The sequence below is a fragment of the Amblyomma americanum genome, chromosome 8 (genome assembly GCF_052857255.1).
Source record: "Amblyomma americanum isolate KBUSLIRL-KWMA chromosome 8, ASM5285725v1, whole genome shotgun sequence".
Taxonomy (NCBI): domain Eukaryota; kingdom Metazoa; phylum Arthropoda; class Arachnida; order Ixodida; family Ixodidae; genus Amblyomma; species Amblyomma americanum.
In genome coordinates this window covers 37,365,372-37,380,809 of record NC_135504.1, presented here as the reverse complement: position 1 = coordinate 37,380,809, position 15,438 = coordinate 37,365,372, and the positions used below count along the sequence as shown (strand labels likewise).

General features: G+C 48.9%; 3 protein-coding genes across 5 annotated transcripts in view; 2 read left to right on the top strand and 1 right to left on the bottom strand.

The window, feature by feature from the left end:
* Positions 1-13,675, bottom strand: part of LOC144101381 (tether containing UBX domain for GLUT4) — a 66,786-nt gene extending 53,111 nt beyond the window's left edge. For both annotated transcript variants that reach the window (XM_077634514.1, XM_077634515.1), the window contains exon 1: positions 13,531-13,675. In XM_077634514.1, coding sequence (XP_077490640.1) covers positions 13,531-13,617 — 87 coding nt within the window. In that variant the 5' untranslated portion in view covers positions 13,618-13,675. The remainder of the gene's footprint in view (positions 1-13,530) is intronic.
* The window catches only part of LOC144101385 (ribosomal L1 domain-containing protein 1-like), a 486,157-nt gene that overhangs the window by 448,526 nt on the left and 22,193 nt on the right, over positions 1-15,438 (top strand). The gene's annotated exons all lie outside the window — the stretch shown is intronic.
* Positions 8,088-11,687, top strand: LOC144101380 (lysosomal cholesterol signaling protein-like). The gene has a single exon (XM_077634513.1). The coding sequence runs from the start codon at positions 8,333-8,335 to the stop codon at positions 11,102-11,104; it is 2,772 nt and encodes a 923-aa protein (XP_077490639.1). The 5' UTR covers positions 8,088-8,332; the 3' UTR covers positions 11,105-11,687.

Here is a 15,438-nt window from a genome sequence, read left to right as displayed (position 1 = left end):
GCGTTCCTCATAGCCTGAGTCGCTTTGGCACGTCAAAGCCCCATAGACCAAACCACGCATCAAAAAGATGGCAGGCCACCTTGCCCTGTTGACGAACGCGGACCTCCCACAAAGATGACAAATTTCTGCCAATCGCTGTATTTTTTTTTAAAGCTACCCTTACAAAAATTTCTTCAGACAGTCTATGGACTGTCCACAGACTTCTGTCTATAAAGTCTATAGACTGTCTATAGACAAACCCTAGAAAAGGGTTTATAGGCAATACAAATTCCATAGCCAGTCTAAAGACAATCTATAGATTTATGGCCATACACTTCTATTAGACTTTTGTCTATAGACAGTCTGTAAACTATTAATCGACAAAAGGAAATATCTATAGGAAGGCAATAGACTCTATAAGAAGTCTACAGACTGTCTATAGACCACTTTTATAAGGGTATACACACTCCGTGAATTATGCAGAGAGCGTGTTGTGCCTATTAAGCGACCACAGATATATGACCCTGTGCGCGTCGGCAAAGGACGGGGAAACGCGCTCCACTTCCCGACACGCACAACATGTGCACTCTTAGAAAAAAGGTAGCAGTACTTACTAACTTTGGGGTATAGTAACTGGTTGTCACATATGTTACTACCCTGTTAGTAACTGCAGTCAGTAACGGGAAGGTTAGTGAGTTACGAACCCATCAAATTAGTAACGGTTTCTACCCGCAGTTAGTAACGGGAAGCTTCTACTATTTACTAAAAAAAATGAGAAGAAAATTTCGCATATGCTTTTTAATCTGTGCATACCGGAAAAAAGGTAGCGACGTAGTCAATTTAGCTAAATCCCGAATTCAGTCAGATGATGGAAAAACGCTAAGGCGCCCGTGTGCTGTGCGATGTCAGTGAACGTTAAATATCCCCAGGTTGTCGAAATTATTCCGGAGCCCTCCACTACGGCACCTCTTCTTCCTTTCTTCTTTCACTCCCTCCTTTATCCCTTCCCTTACGGCGCGGTTCAGGTGTCCAACGATATATGAGACATACAGCGCCATTTTCTTTCCCCAAAAACCAATTATTATTATTATTATTATTATTATTATTATTATTATTATTCGGAACGCTGTGCGACAAAAGGTTTCGTCACAATTTCGGTACGAATTTAGTCAGGAAAACGCACTAGCCACTTTGAGGTAGACCCGCCGCGGTGGCTCAGTGGTTAGGGCGCTCGACTACTGATCCGGAGTTCCCGGGTACGAACCCGACCGCGGCGGCTGCGTTTTTATGGAGGAAAAACGCTAAGGCGCCCGTGTGCTGTGCGATGTCAGTGCACGTTAAAGATCCCCAGGTGGTCGAAATTATTCCGGAGCCCTCCACTACGGCACCTCCTTCTTCCTTTCCTCTTTCACTCCCTCCTTTATACCTTTTCCTTAAGGCGCGGTTCAGGTGTTCAACGATATATGAGACAGATACTGCGCCATTTCCTTTTCCCAAAAACCTATTATTATTATTATTATTATTATTATTATTATTATTATTATTATTATTATTATTATTATTATTATTATTATTATTATTATTATTATTATCCGGAACGCTGTACGACAAACGGTTTCGTCACAATTTCGGTACGAATTTAGTCAGGAAAACGCGCTAGCCACTTTGAGATAGGCGCAGTGGGGAGTATAAATAGACGAAAGACAGGTACACGATTGCCTGAAATGACGGTGCTCGGCTAGCTGTGCGCGTCATGCGGCCCATTAATGACGCCACACTATATTTATTGCCATCGCTGGTAGTTTCTGTATACCATCTGCGAGCATACGCTTGCTAACACACGCCGCCGGCTAATGGGACTAGTAATGCTTTCTCACTACACCAATCTCCAGGAGGGCGGAAAAAGAGGACCTAGCGAGCAAATCCACGCGCCTGCGCGAGCGAGATGTAAATAAGACAGGGGGAAGGCGAAGGGAGCGCGGCAGGTGTTCAAAGTGAAGGCCGCGCGCCCGCCTCTGACGTCACAACAGCGCGCGCGGGCGCCGCCGCCGAACCTTCCAGACTCTTCACGGCGACAGCAGATTACGAGTGGCTTTTCCGCGTAATATATTTATGGCACGAGGGAAGGGGGAGGGGCGGGGGGGGGGGGGGGAGACTCACGTCGCACAGCAGCACGTGGGAGCATGAAGGACGCCACAGTAGAGGGCGCCACTCGCTGAAGTTCTTTCACGTCTGTTCACATCATCGCGTAGAACGAAAACGGAGACCATAGGGCAGTTGGTTTTGAGGCGCGCAGAGCTCCGCCCAGCCCTCCCCGAGAACAGCAACAGACAAGAAGAAAGGAAGTGCCGTAGTGGAGGGCTCCGGTGGTCGAAATTATTCCGGAGCCCTCCACTGCGGCACCTCTATCTTCCTTTCTTCTTTCACTCCCTCCTTTATCCCTTTCCTTACGGCGCGATTCAGGTGTCCAACGATATATGAGACAGATACTGCGCCATTTCCTTTCCCCCAAAAAAACCAATTATTATTATTATTATAGAGCGCTGGGGTTTGCTGGGGAGGACGGGCGAGTGCATGAGAAAAGCGTGACACTGACGAAGGAGAGGTTGGCAGATTGGTGGAAGAAATTAAGGTAGGGGGCGAATTTGGAGAGGAAAAAGATAGACTAGACACCTTAAGATCGAAACAGAAGGAAAAAGGAAAAAAATCATTTAACAAGAAGGGAAGTATAGGCTAGGCGGCGCAAGCTGACACCCGATACGAAGGGTAAATCAATTCAATTTATTTACCATGTATACATGGTGAGGGTTGAGGGGAAAAATGCCAGAAATTGTGGCTTGACATGCCCCTCGGCCCCTAAGGGCAGCAGGCAACATACATACACAAAAATCATTAGAAATGACAATGAGGAAATGAAGCGTAGACAAAAAAGATGACAAAAAAGCAACAGAAAAATATACTTCACAGGAAAACATGTCACTGGTTATTCAAATCAGGTCAACACTTTATGGAAAGAAAGAGATAAGGAAGCAGTGAAAGCATGGTGAAATCTAAAAAGTAGCACATCCTGTATATTTTTGCGGCATGCTCGTGATATACATCAACTTTTGCAGCATGAAACTTATTTAAAAGACGGGGCAGCGTGTTTGCTAGGCTATATGTACCATATATTGTGCGGCATGATGGAATATGCCACAGTTCGCTGTGTCTGCTCGGCTAAACTTGTACATTTATCGAAAGGTCATCATCCATCCATCCATCCAGTGGCCGTGTCACTGTTCACTGTTGCGATCCCGGTGCCACAGCAAACACAGGCGTCCCCGAGTCAGTTGTTCGGCTCTCCCGTCCACAACAACCACTACAAGCTCTTCATGGCGTGGTCGGCATAAACGTTCAACGCAAGGAACAGAAAAAAAAAAACCCAAGCACCAACATTTCCACGGAGTGCCTCGACAACGCCTAAGCGCACGACTTCGGTCTATTTTATTGGGATCGTAAAACATCCCGCTATCCAGGCCGATAGTCGCCAGGACGCCTAACAAAACGACGGCCACGTTGGCGACATATTCAGAGCACGTGATCTCCACGTATAACGGAGTCTCGGGCGAGCCGGCTATAACAAGGAAGATATCGCCTTCGACTGCCAGTCGAGCTCGGTCGAAATAATCGCGCGCCGTCCGTGATTGCGCCCGAAGATGCAGTAAAGCAATAAAGGCGGTGCTCCGGCGACTGGCCCCCAAAACGAACGAACAGACGAGCATCCGGAACCAAAGGTCGGAACGCGTATGTTTACAAAGCCGCGCGAACCCCCGTCGGCGAAAGCAAGATGCTCTCCGCAAACCGCTCGCGCACTGGTTGGCCGTTTCTGTTTTAATTTTATCTTCCCGGAACGTGGTGCATGCGTGCAGTTCATACCCGTCAGAGATTAGCCAAAACAGCGGGTGTTTGAGCGAACACTAAAAAATGTTCAAAAATAGGCTTCTTGGGGTAAAAATATGGCTTTCGCGGCATAGTATTGTCAGTGTCGGCGGACACCAGAAAACCGGTGAAACGTCTTAAGCAGTAAGCTGATTAACTAATTTTTAACAGCCATCTTTTTATAGTTTATGGTCCCAAAGCGACTCAGGCTATGAGGGACGCCGTAGTGAAGGGCTCCGGAAATTTCGACCACCTGGGGTTCTTTTACGTGCACTGACATCGCACAGCACACGGGCCTGTAGAACTTCGCCTCCATCGAAATTCGACCGCCGCGGCCGGGATCAGCTATCTTTTTAACTAATGTGCACTTCGGGCACATTCCATTCGAGTGGAGTTTAAATTCATTGTCCGTAGCACGTGGTGCTTTGCTCAAAATACGTTTTCTTGATCTGATAAATGCCATGGTTTTGACCGAAGGAAGGACGTGGGTCAGAGGGATGCAGGCATTTGGATCCAGGAATGCGAGTTTGGTAGGCGGGTCTAGTTTTTCCGGGAAGTGCTGCAACTAACTGGAAGGGAGTACTGGTCTAGGGGCCCTGTTGATGATGCCAGTGTAGTCACCCCTAACTTTACCTACAGAAGTGGTGCGTAGAGTCACTATTTAGTGACTCTAGTGGTGCGTTTCACATCTTCCATGGGGTGCAGGAAAGAAGGCAGGCACCGTGGCACCCTGCACCCTTGGTTCCTGGTGCACACAGTAGATGTGTGCACCTTGTTTCTTTTAAACGCAAGAAAAGAAAAAAATACTGCGCTCTGGAGTTGCTCCACTCTTGCGACTCATGACTAGGAAGCGGGAATAGCACGCTTTTCGTACTAAATTATGAACTTATTATGAATTTTATTTTTTTAGTTAGACAGCCTAGTTTCCCACGGCCCTCATTAAGTCCCGAGGAAGCTGCTTATAGAATTTAAAGATGTGATACGACCCCCGCACTTCTCTGGCATAATGCGTGCGAAAGTTTGATTCAATGATGATTTTCGAATTACTGAATTCGCGACCAGCAATGTTAGTACGTCTCGATAAGCAGTGATTGGGAAGAAATTTAACGTGTGCACGCGTTTCTGCTGACTTACAGAAAGGTTTCTTCTAAGCAAAAACCCTCGTTCCCAGACCGCGTTTCCACTTTTTCATTTCCATGTCTGCTGACTGAAGGCGTTAGCGCGACGGCAGATGAGACTATCCTTTTTCGAAAAGGTGAGGGGTGCTGCCTCCTTATCTGCGAGAACATAAAGCCCCGACAGTCACCACCAGCTTTCGAGATGAGAGTGTAAAGGTTTGGTTTGGTTTGGTTTGGTTTATGGGGGTTTAACGTCCAAAAGCGACTCAGGCTATGAGAGACGCCGTAGTGAAGGGCTCCGGGAATTTCGACCACCTGGGGTTCTTTTACGTGCACTGACATCGCACAGTACACAGAGTGTAAAGGGAAGTTTTTGAAAGGTTACAGTGATGCATTCCCTTGACCAGTACCTGTCTCGACCCGCACCTCGCGTTCGCTCCCCTGCTCTATTGTGTCCTTTTAAGCCGCCGCGGTGGCTGAGTGGTTATGGCGCTCGGCTGTTGGCCCGAAAGACGCGGGTTCGATCCCGGCCGCGGCGGTCGAATTTCGATGGAGGCGAAATTCTAGGCGCCCGTGTACTGTGCGATGTCAGTGCACGTAAAAGAACCCCAGGTGGTCGAAATTTCCGGAGCCCTTCACTATGGCGTCCCTCATAGGCTGAGTCGCTTTGGGACGTTAAACCCCTATAAACCAAACCATCTATTGTGTCCTTTCGACAAATTCTCTCTTACACAAATAAAGGGGCATCTGGGCAGTGGGCTTAGTGGGCAGTGGCTCAGCTCGGCTATGCCAGGATATACGTAGCGGTAGCTAAGGCATAGCTTGGTTAGCCTTGGTTAACCTTGATTGCAAGTCCAGGTTAGTCTGGTTGTCTGGCTAGTTGCTCTCACGTGGTTCGCCACGCGGTTGGTCACGTGGTGTGGTGCGACCACGGTGGGAATGCGAGTTCGTGGCCAATGCAGCTTTCGCTACAAAATGGCAGCGGGCGCTCGTTATTCTGCAAGTTGTTTTTTTTATGGAACAGTCGGACGCTGTGTTGAAGGCGGTGGTTGATGCGGTCATCTGGGCGCAGACCTGACAACGACGCTTATTGCAAGGTGAGCAGCCCGCGCTCAAAGGAATGCTTATTTTGGACGAAGTCTCCTCAGAGCTGCATGGTGGTTAAACATTCAGTTTGTGCCAATTTGTGCCAGCACAAGAGGGCAACGCAAAATCGACATGGAACAGAGAAGTAACACTACGTAACAAAGTAACACAGCAGCGCCCGTCCTGTCTTCAGCGCTACGGGAACAAAGTTTTAAAAATATAAAAATGGGCTCTTTAATCCTCGTCAGAAGTTTTCGTTGTTGTTTTTTAATTTTGCGCGACCATACCTCGTTATCCATAAACCATACAAACACGAGCTTCTTCACTTCGATAGGCGTGATTGTGAAGAACGTAATGTACAATTATGGCATCTCCGGCACACTTCTTCCTTGAGACACAGATTATCAAAGTAGACAAAAAAAAGTTACTTAATCCAAGTTTGACAAATTTCATAAAAAAGAAAGATTGAGCTCGCGAAACAGACAAACGTAAGGAGGCGCATACTAATATATCCGTAGTTTCACACTAAAATTTTTCAGGTCCTTCTTATTTTTATTATGTTGCTGTAGTTTATTCATAACCAAAGTTGGCCGAAACAGCAGAGCGCGTAAGCTCGGCTCTCCACCTCTTGGTGATGAAAAATTTTCTGTTTTAAAAAAAATTGAAGGGAGAAAAAAGTTGCAGAACTGTTCATTCTAGTAGCCATCAGAAAACCACACATAAAAATATCAAGCAAATTCAAGAGGTCGACCAGTCACGCTTTTGGTTAAACTTATCCGGAAACACTCCGCGGTTAATGCAGCGAGCTTTGGAGCGCAGATAACGAGAGAAATGGAGAGATTTGACCTCCGCACGCAACGGCACAGCTGCTATGGAGCAAAGCCGCGCAGTGAATCATTTCCGTCCGACGCACAGACCACGTTTATCGCGAATTCGTTCCTCCTCCGAAATTTCAAAATACGAATCACCGACGATAAGTTTTCTTCCAAAAACATACTACGAGTATAAACAGCAGAGACATTCCGGAGTCTTGATAAAGCCGCGATTTAGAACGAAAAAACAAACTGACAAGTGCGCTAGGCTGTCAGGACTCAGGGCAGCCTGTGTTGAAAAACAAACTCATTAGAAAAAAAAAACACAATACAGTGTCATATACGTTACATTCTAGACAGGCCCTCGTACGTTGCGTCCCCGTCATTAAGCAGAGCGTTCTTATTTTTATCTATTTATCCCCTTTTGCAGCGCAGCGCAAGAGTCCAGCAAAACTGGTTTTAGGAAGAAAAAAAATACGCCACAAACGACACGGCGTAGTGTTCCAGGTAATTTCGGTCCGCCAGCAGCAGTATAGTGACATCCCGGAAAGGACTCCCAGTGACAGGCCACAAACAACATCACTGCATGACAACGCACACACGTACGCAGACGAACAATTCTCTCGACGAAGGTGACATTATGCGAACGACAGCAACAGCGCACTCGGACGACCAGAGATGAAAGCCACATTTGCACTGCTGTACACTGCGAAGCGTTACGCGTCGGCTCAAAGCCCCTTCCCGTGCGACTACTACATAGCCAGAAGAGTCTGCTTCTTCAACAGGAAACAGTACGCTAGGCTAAAGCCTTCAAACCTCAATACGTCAAGCGCAGGCACGAAAACCCCTGCAAATAAATATTTACAACCAAGTGCCAGCGCTAATTTGTTTAAGGAAGGGCCCTCGACGCCTTTCCGTCACGTGCTGCACGAAACAATGTACGCGCAACAACTCACGAAATGCGCACTTCGTAACAGGAGGCGCGGCATTTCGACTCACACAACGGTCGAGAGTTCAAAACTCCCGCCTCCGCACCTCCAGCCGCGCCCGTCGCTACGACAGCGATACAGGTGAGAGGAATTGCCCTACGTCACCGCTACGTCACAGCGCTTCCCTCAATCACGTTTTCCTTCCTCCGAGCATCTGTCCACCGTTTCCCGGCGCACGCACTCTCGCCCCGTCCACCACGAGAGGAAAACACGGCACAGAAGGCCAGCGGTCGAAGCGGTCGCGCGTGTGTGTACGTGAGCCGGCGTCAGACGGTCATGGCCGCGCCCGTTAGTCGCGCTGTGCCGCTAAAGAGCCCCAGGTAGTGACGACGACGCCGTGACCAGCCGAAGCGGCGGCGGGCTCTTCGTAGTGCGGCCGTGCGGCGCGCGCGACGCTCCCACGCACAACAAAGCCGCGAAGCCTGCCAGCATGGGCACCCCACTGCCGCCGGTGTCCACGACAGCTGCTCCCGACGACACCAACGTGGTGTACGACGAGCTGCTGCCGGTGCTCATCCAGTGCTTCGCCATCATCCTGCTGGGATACTTCTCCGGCCGGCTGGGCCTCATCGGACCCGCCGAGACGCGCTCCCTCAACGTGTTCGTCTCCTACTTCGCCCTGCCGGCCACGGCGTTCAAGGCGCTCGCCAGCATCGCGCTGGGCGAGGTCAACTGGAGGTTCCTGGCCGCCGTGGCGCTGGGAAAATGCGTGATTTTCGCCACCGTCGCCGCCGTCACGCTCGCGCTGGTGCGCAGGCCCGCGAGCTTCGGCAAGGCCGGCCTGTACGCGATCGCCGCCTCGCAGAGCAACGACTTCGGCCTGGGCTACCCGCTCATTGTGCACCTCTACGATAAGATGCAGCCCACGTTCAGCCACTATCTCTATCTCGTCGCCCCCATTCAGCTGGCGTTCCTCAACCCCATCGCTTTCATCATGATGGAGTACGGACGTAGTGAAGATAGCGGCGGCGGCGAGCAGACGACAACATCGGGAGCGCGCCCGCCGCCGGCGCGGGGCCGCTTGCTGTCAACGATGACGGGCATCATCAAAAACCCCGTGGTCGTGGCGCCGGCGCTGGGCATCATTTGGAACGTCAGCACGTCGGGCGCCGCTCTGCCCTCCGTGGTGCAGCGGATTCTGGACTCCCTGGGGGACGCCTTCATCGCGACGGCGCTCTACCTCCTCGGTCTGAGCATGGTGGGCAAGGTTGGCAGCATGGGCAAGTACGCCGCGCTGACGCCCGTGTTGCTGGTTTCGGCCAAGATAGTCGCGTGCCCGCTGGTGACGCGAGAGCTCGTCAACCTGCTCGGCGTCGGCGGCACGGAGCGCGACCAGAAGGACTTCAGCAATTTCGGCTTCCTCTACGGCATGCTGCCCATGGCGCCCAGCGTGTTCATCTTCGCCACCCAGTACGGGCTCCCGACGGCCGCCGTCTCCACGGCGATGGTGGCCGGCACCTTCCTTTCGGCGCCCATGATCTTCATCACGGCCACCATGAGTCAGATAAAGAAGACGTGCCTCAAGAACTTCGCCGCGACAATGGGAAAGACCATGGTCAGTTCCAGCGCCATCAGTGCCGTCTGCTGTTTGTGGCTCATGGTCGTGCTCTTCCGCAAGCGCCACAGAGTGACCCACGGGACCACCATCTACCTGGTGGTGTGCCAGCTGGCTACGGCAGTGGGAGGCATCCTTTGGGCTGCTGCCAGTGCTGGCGATCCACTGTCGCCATTGGCGTACGCCCAGTCAGCGCTGTCCATAGCAGGAATCTTTGCCTCTCGCATCTGGACGGCAATCCTTGCAGGCCTGCTGGCCTTGCTGCACTGGCGGTCCCTGTGCTTCGTGCTCAGGTTCAAGTGGCTCATTGCGGTCGCCGGGTTTGGATCTTCTGTTCTGGTAGCGCTCGCCCTCTGCCTGAGCATTCCAAAGAGGGGATCTAGGCTTGGCGAAACTGACCCAAATTTCCAGTTTGGAGATGTGCAGGCAGTTGTGGCTGTCACGGTTCTCCTGACGAGTCTCCTCTTTACGGTGGCGAGCCTAATTTTCCAGCACAGGTTCCGCCTCAGGATGAGGGACTACATCCCGCTCGACGGTACCAGTGATGACGACGAGCAAACCGATGTGGAACAGTCGAGTGTTGACCCTCTGATTCAGCCGTCAACCAGCTCGGAATCGCAGGCCACAACAAGACAAGAAGGGGCAAAAAACAAATCAGATGGGTGCACTGGTGACTGTGAAGACTGTGCCAACTGCTCAGATGACGAAAAGCACAGCATTAAAGATCTCGAGGACATCTTGAACAGTCCAAGGACAAAAAAGAAACTCCAGAGGGCTAAACTTTCCAAGTCGGGCACTTCTTTCAAGACAGCATCCAAGTCCGTCAACTCAAGCAAGTTTGAATTCGACGTGCCACATGGACAGCAGGCACCTGGTACTTCATTCGACCAGCTTTGCGGACCACAGTTCAACTGCGACAAGGAGCAAGTGAGGCGCTGCATGAACCTTGTAGGCACGTATAACCAACAGACTGCCATTAGGGTACAGGGCACAGAAGAAGAAGTGCTTGACCTCGACAGCGTCGTTCAAGCTGACGACGACATACATCAGGTCTTCAGGCACACTGTGCTCATTCTCCTGCTGTGTGTCTCTATGGTCATTGGGCTTGCAGTGTCGCTGTGGCAGCTTCTGCTCACAGATGCTCCAACAGGAATCCTGGTGGAACTCGAGTTTGTGGACATCATATTAAACTATGGACAGGGAATGCTGACCTTCCTTGTGTTCGGATTCGACGCCAAGTGGCTCCTGCGGTGGATCTCTAACCTCTGGGACTATCTCTCGTGCAAACAACAAAGGCGCAGGGACACTGCCACTCTTGTTCTCCCTAAGTTTGAGGACCTGTCTCCGGAGACCAGGCAGATATGCACACAGTTCCAAATCTACCACCGAGATTCTTGTGTTGCAGACATCTGCCGCACAAGACCCGGGCCCAACGGTCGGGATCTCCACCTAGCCTTCATTGGAAAAGATCTTGTCGACTGGCTTCTTGCCGTTGGACTGTGCCAGGACCGAGTGCAGGCCACCCGCTATGGCAGGCGGCTCCTGGAAGGGCGAGTCATAGCTCACGCAGCTGGCCGACACCACTTCTGCGATGAGCTCTACACGTACATCTTCTTGCCTTCGGATGATTCGGATGTCTCAACATGATGTGCCTAGTACATTGATGCTGCGCTAACGGCAGAAGCGTGTGTGTGAATGAAGCAGTTCACAAAAGTGAAAGGCAAAATGTAACCAACATTGTGTGTGCCCAGACAGAGGCTGCGGCTAGGCTGAACCTGCAAGGTGGCCTTGCAGTTAAGTGGCGTCTATAGAGTCATCATGCCAGCAGAGCAAGGGAGAGGAAAAAAGCGACTGCAGGATTCTGCTGTTCAAGTGAACTGAGAATCAAAACGATCTGTGATCAAGCACAACGAATCTGCAAGATGTGGAAGAAAACTGACTTAATTTATGCATCAACAAGGTGTTGCAGCGACTTCTGTAAATACTAGCGCAATAGTGCAAATCTACAATTGTGTGCCTGAACTGTGATGCCTGCAAGACAGCAGGTTATGGTGAAGAAGAAAGCCAAAGAGACTTTGATAGAAGGACATTGTTAAAAAAAAATTTTGACGATTGTAGTGCACGCACAACAGGGTAGTGCCTTATTGACATATGGCTATGTTTCATTTGCTTTCAATAAAAGCACAAGTATGCAATGGCAGATGAAAAATAAACCATATACCCCAAGTGACACGGTGAATAGTTACTGATTTTCAATATTTGGTCTGCTGCAGCAGTCCTCACTCACTGACACTGAAAGCTGCAACAAGGTAAAAAAAAGGGGGAAAGCTGTCAAGCTTCACATGGATCTCTTTCTGATTGCCTGCACCTTAATTTTTTGCAACATGGAGTATGTAGTCACCTAAGCAATGTTGCTGTTTGGACTTTGCTGACAAAAATGTGAATACAGATGACTGACCTTAGATCTTGTGCAGAGTATTGAGGTTTACAAGTCTAGTTGCATCATATCAAAAATTTGCTCCTGTACCAAAGGGAGCACTGAGAACTTGATGCAAATGCAAAAGCTATGTTTAAAGTAACAACCAGTAGGTAAGCTTTAATACCTGCTTGTTCAGTAAAGGAAGAAAAAAAAAATCAACTTATTCATCCTAATGCAATGTGTTGCCTAATAGCAAGCAAGTTCATTCATGATTTTATCTCATGCATTGCCAATGCACCTTATGTGATGCCTCCAGAGACAGACTACCAAAAGTAACTTTTTTCATCACCAGAACAACGGGGACCATTATTGTGCAAACACCTCATGTAATGCTGTATTACATTGGACGTTTATGGGGAATTTTTATGGTATAAATGACCTTAAAACTCAACATCCAGTTGAGGAAAATGCAAATGCACAGGAGCATCTAAAGTTTTTTTGTTTTTAAGCTCCATTTTCACACTACAAATCATTTGCCAGATCTTCTGAACCACTGCAATAGTTGCTGTTCCCCTGACGCACTAAAATTGAAACTTCAAGTGTTCAACAGGCCCTGTTATTTTCTCCCAACAGTGTAAATAATGGTCAAGAACACACACTTCACCTCAAAAGATGTCATGTCAAATTCAAATAACCTCACCCGAGTATGTGTTCATTACTCTTTAGAAACAGATTGCTACAAAATTCAGAGCCTTTTGGTATGCTATTACAATCGGGTCGAGTTCGAAACTAGCCTCACATTCATGCTCCATAGCGCATTGCATGTGATGAGCAAATGCACTTGAAGCTTGACAGACAAGACCATCTACATTTCAGGGCAAGCAGCAGTCTACATCTCGACGACACCAACAATGGAAAGACCTTTTAAGCTACAAACGCCTTCGTGGAGCTCAGTGGTCTTTTAAAGATCGCCAAATTGACCACAGCGTCGATGTAACCAATACCGTTGCCTACATAAATACTGGCCACTTTACACCTCACGAAAATTAATGCCAGCGACACAAAGAGTACGCCTTCCACGTTTGCGTCTAACGTTCACTGAAAGCTACGGATTGGGTAGGCTGTTGACGACAACGCCACCCACGACATTCCACGAAAATGGCCCCCCGTCAATTCACAGCCAAGCAAAACGGCTGACTGACAGGTTCCCGTAGGAGGAATAGAAAGCTGTGACACGCAAGTGAGGCGGGCCAATCATTCACCCCAAGTATTTAAAATATTAAAGACGCGCAAAAGATCCAGTATTGCTTTAGCACTCGGAAATTCCAGTCAGACACCAGAATGACTCGCGAGTGTCTCCGCGCAAAGTGACGCCGTAACAGCACGGAAGACGCCAGAACAGTGCTGAATCTGGCTGCTTTCTTAACGTCAGGACTACTGTACACCTCCACTTAAGCTTTAACGCTGCACACATCAGCCCATCAAGAGATCAAACTGCCACTTTTCTTGCAGGGAAGCGCATTCAGCCCGACACCAACTCAGCGAAAAACGGCCGCTTACGCCATCATGACGGCAAGTACGACAAGCAAAGTTCGCCGCTCTTCGAACACTTGCGGGTGCAGAAGTGTTAAACAAGATGTAAAATGTGACTGACCTGGAAGATGCTGGTATTTGAGTTGACGTGGAAAACCTGCCGGTGACCGTTCGGGTACAGCACAACAAGCGACAAGGAAGCCGCCATGTTTGTACTACGCCCCCTAGCGCGTCGAACGGATTGTTATGTTCAGGGTTTTAAGGCGACAAGCACTGGAGAGAAGCCAACGGTGGGGTGTTTATGCAGTTATGAATTTTCGAAACTTCAGCTACACCGCTGAAGTTTTTCTGATAACAGATAAGGCAATGTAAGGTGGTCATAGCGAAAACGAAACCTGAGTACCTGTACTACGTATACAAACTTTACTAAATGCCCTGATAATGAAGTGGGACATTTGCTGCTATTGTAATGTTTAAAGAATGCATAAATAAAAGCCCGACGCTCAGAAGGCATTCCTTTTCTGGCAGGTGAAGGGTAGATCTTGGGTCATAAGTAGGTCACTGCTGGAACCAATCCGATCCGACGGCGCTCGCCACCGTACCCCCTGGCGTCGAAGCGAGATACTACAGCGCATGAACGGAAATTGCGGTTTTCTACCCCGATGGACATTGGAGCTCCTTTGGACATCCTACGGACGTCTTGAACGTCCTTAGGACGTCCGAAGGAGTTAATTGCCCATTGGGTACTCTTGCCGCGCTACACTGAAGCCGCGCTTAGCGTTCCTGCACGTCAACGGCTAGACCACGTATGCACGTTGCAGAGCAAGTCAGGCTGCATCAACCCTTAACGTGCTGGCTAATTTCCGCCAGTCAAGAAGACTTTACTTGATTTCATGAAGTACACATATAAGCATCATGCATGTGTGAATGCATCATAGCCCATTCAAACTTGTTCCACGGACGTTTGAGTCTGCCCTCAATGTCTCCGAGATGAGACTTGCAAAGGTGGACATGCAAAAGTGGCTGCAGTGGGTGCATTATTTTAATAATGCTTGGAAAATAAAATTAACAGGATTTCAGCCCTTTGCCTAATCATAAATTCATTAATCTGCACAGTGCAAGTATTTAACTGCTGGCTGTTACATATCTTTGTGCTTTTTACGTGTGTACAGGTGCATGCAAGAACCGGGACAGAGGTTGAAAAAAGGAGTGCGAGTCTTTCAAACATAGGGAGTATAACCATTGACTGCACGCTTAGAAAGTGTCTCGTTTCCTTGCATTTGTAGACAGCACTGTATTACAAGACACACATACTGTATACTTTTCAAACCTGAATTTCAGCAGCAAATTACTTGCATTCAAATTTGATTCAAAAGTAACATTTGGTCATGGGTTTTATGAAATACTCCTACCATAATAATACTATTCTCTCAGCTTGTTCACTGCAGACAAAAACCATCTGCAGTGAGTTCCACTCAAGTGCCAAGATATTTATCGCACAAACTGCAACCACAAGAGAAGGATACTTCCATAGCATATTATTCACTCATGCATGGTGGAAGGGTAAAAGGCAAGCTTTGTTGCCCTCCCCGACAGACTGTGCCACCCTGATACACTTGAAAAAATTAATAAACTTTGTTTATGCAATCAACGGCATACAGCTTTAGTCGAATGCAACTAAAGATGATGTACCAAAATGCCTCTCCATGGTGGCCCCCTTAATAATAGTGACGGCCTAGTACCAAGGCCTTATTGATGATCATGATGATGGATTTTTATGGCGCAAGGGCATCTGTGGCCAAGAAGCGCCATGGCACAAAGTTTTTCCTTTTACTCAATGTAGGGTCAAAGACTTATTTCCCACACATTTTACTCTAAAGAGGCTGAGCACCAGGCAGGGGAAAGCTTGTACTCATTGTACCACCAGTGGGTACCCGGTGGCACTGGGGATCGAACCCTGCACCTCCCGCAAGCGATGCGGATGCCAAGACATTATGGTTTACCGTCCTGTGACTATTAGTGTGCACTT

Coding starts and splice junctions, on each gene's coding strand:
- LOC144101380 (XM_077634513.1), top strand. CDS start 8,333: ATGGGCACCCCACTGCCGCCGGTGTCCACGACAGCTGCTCCCGACGAC.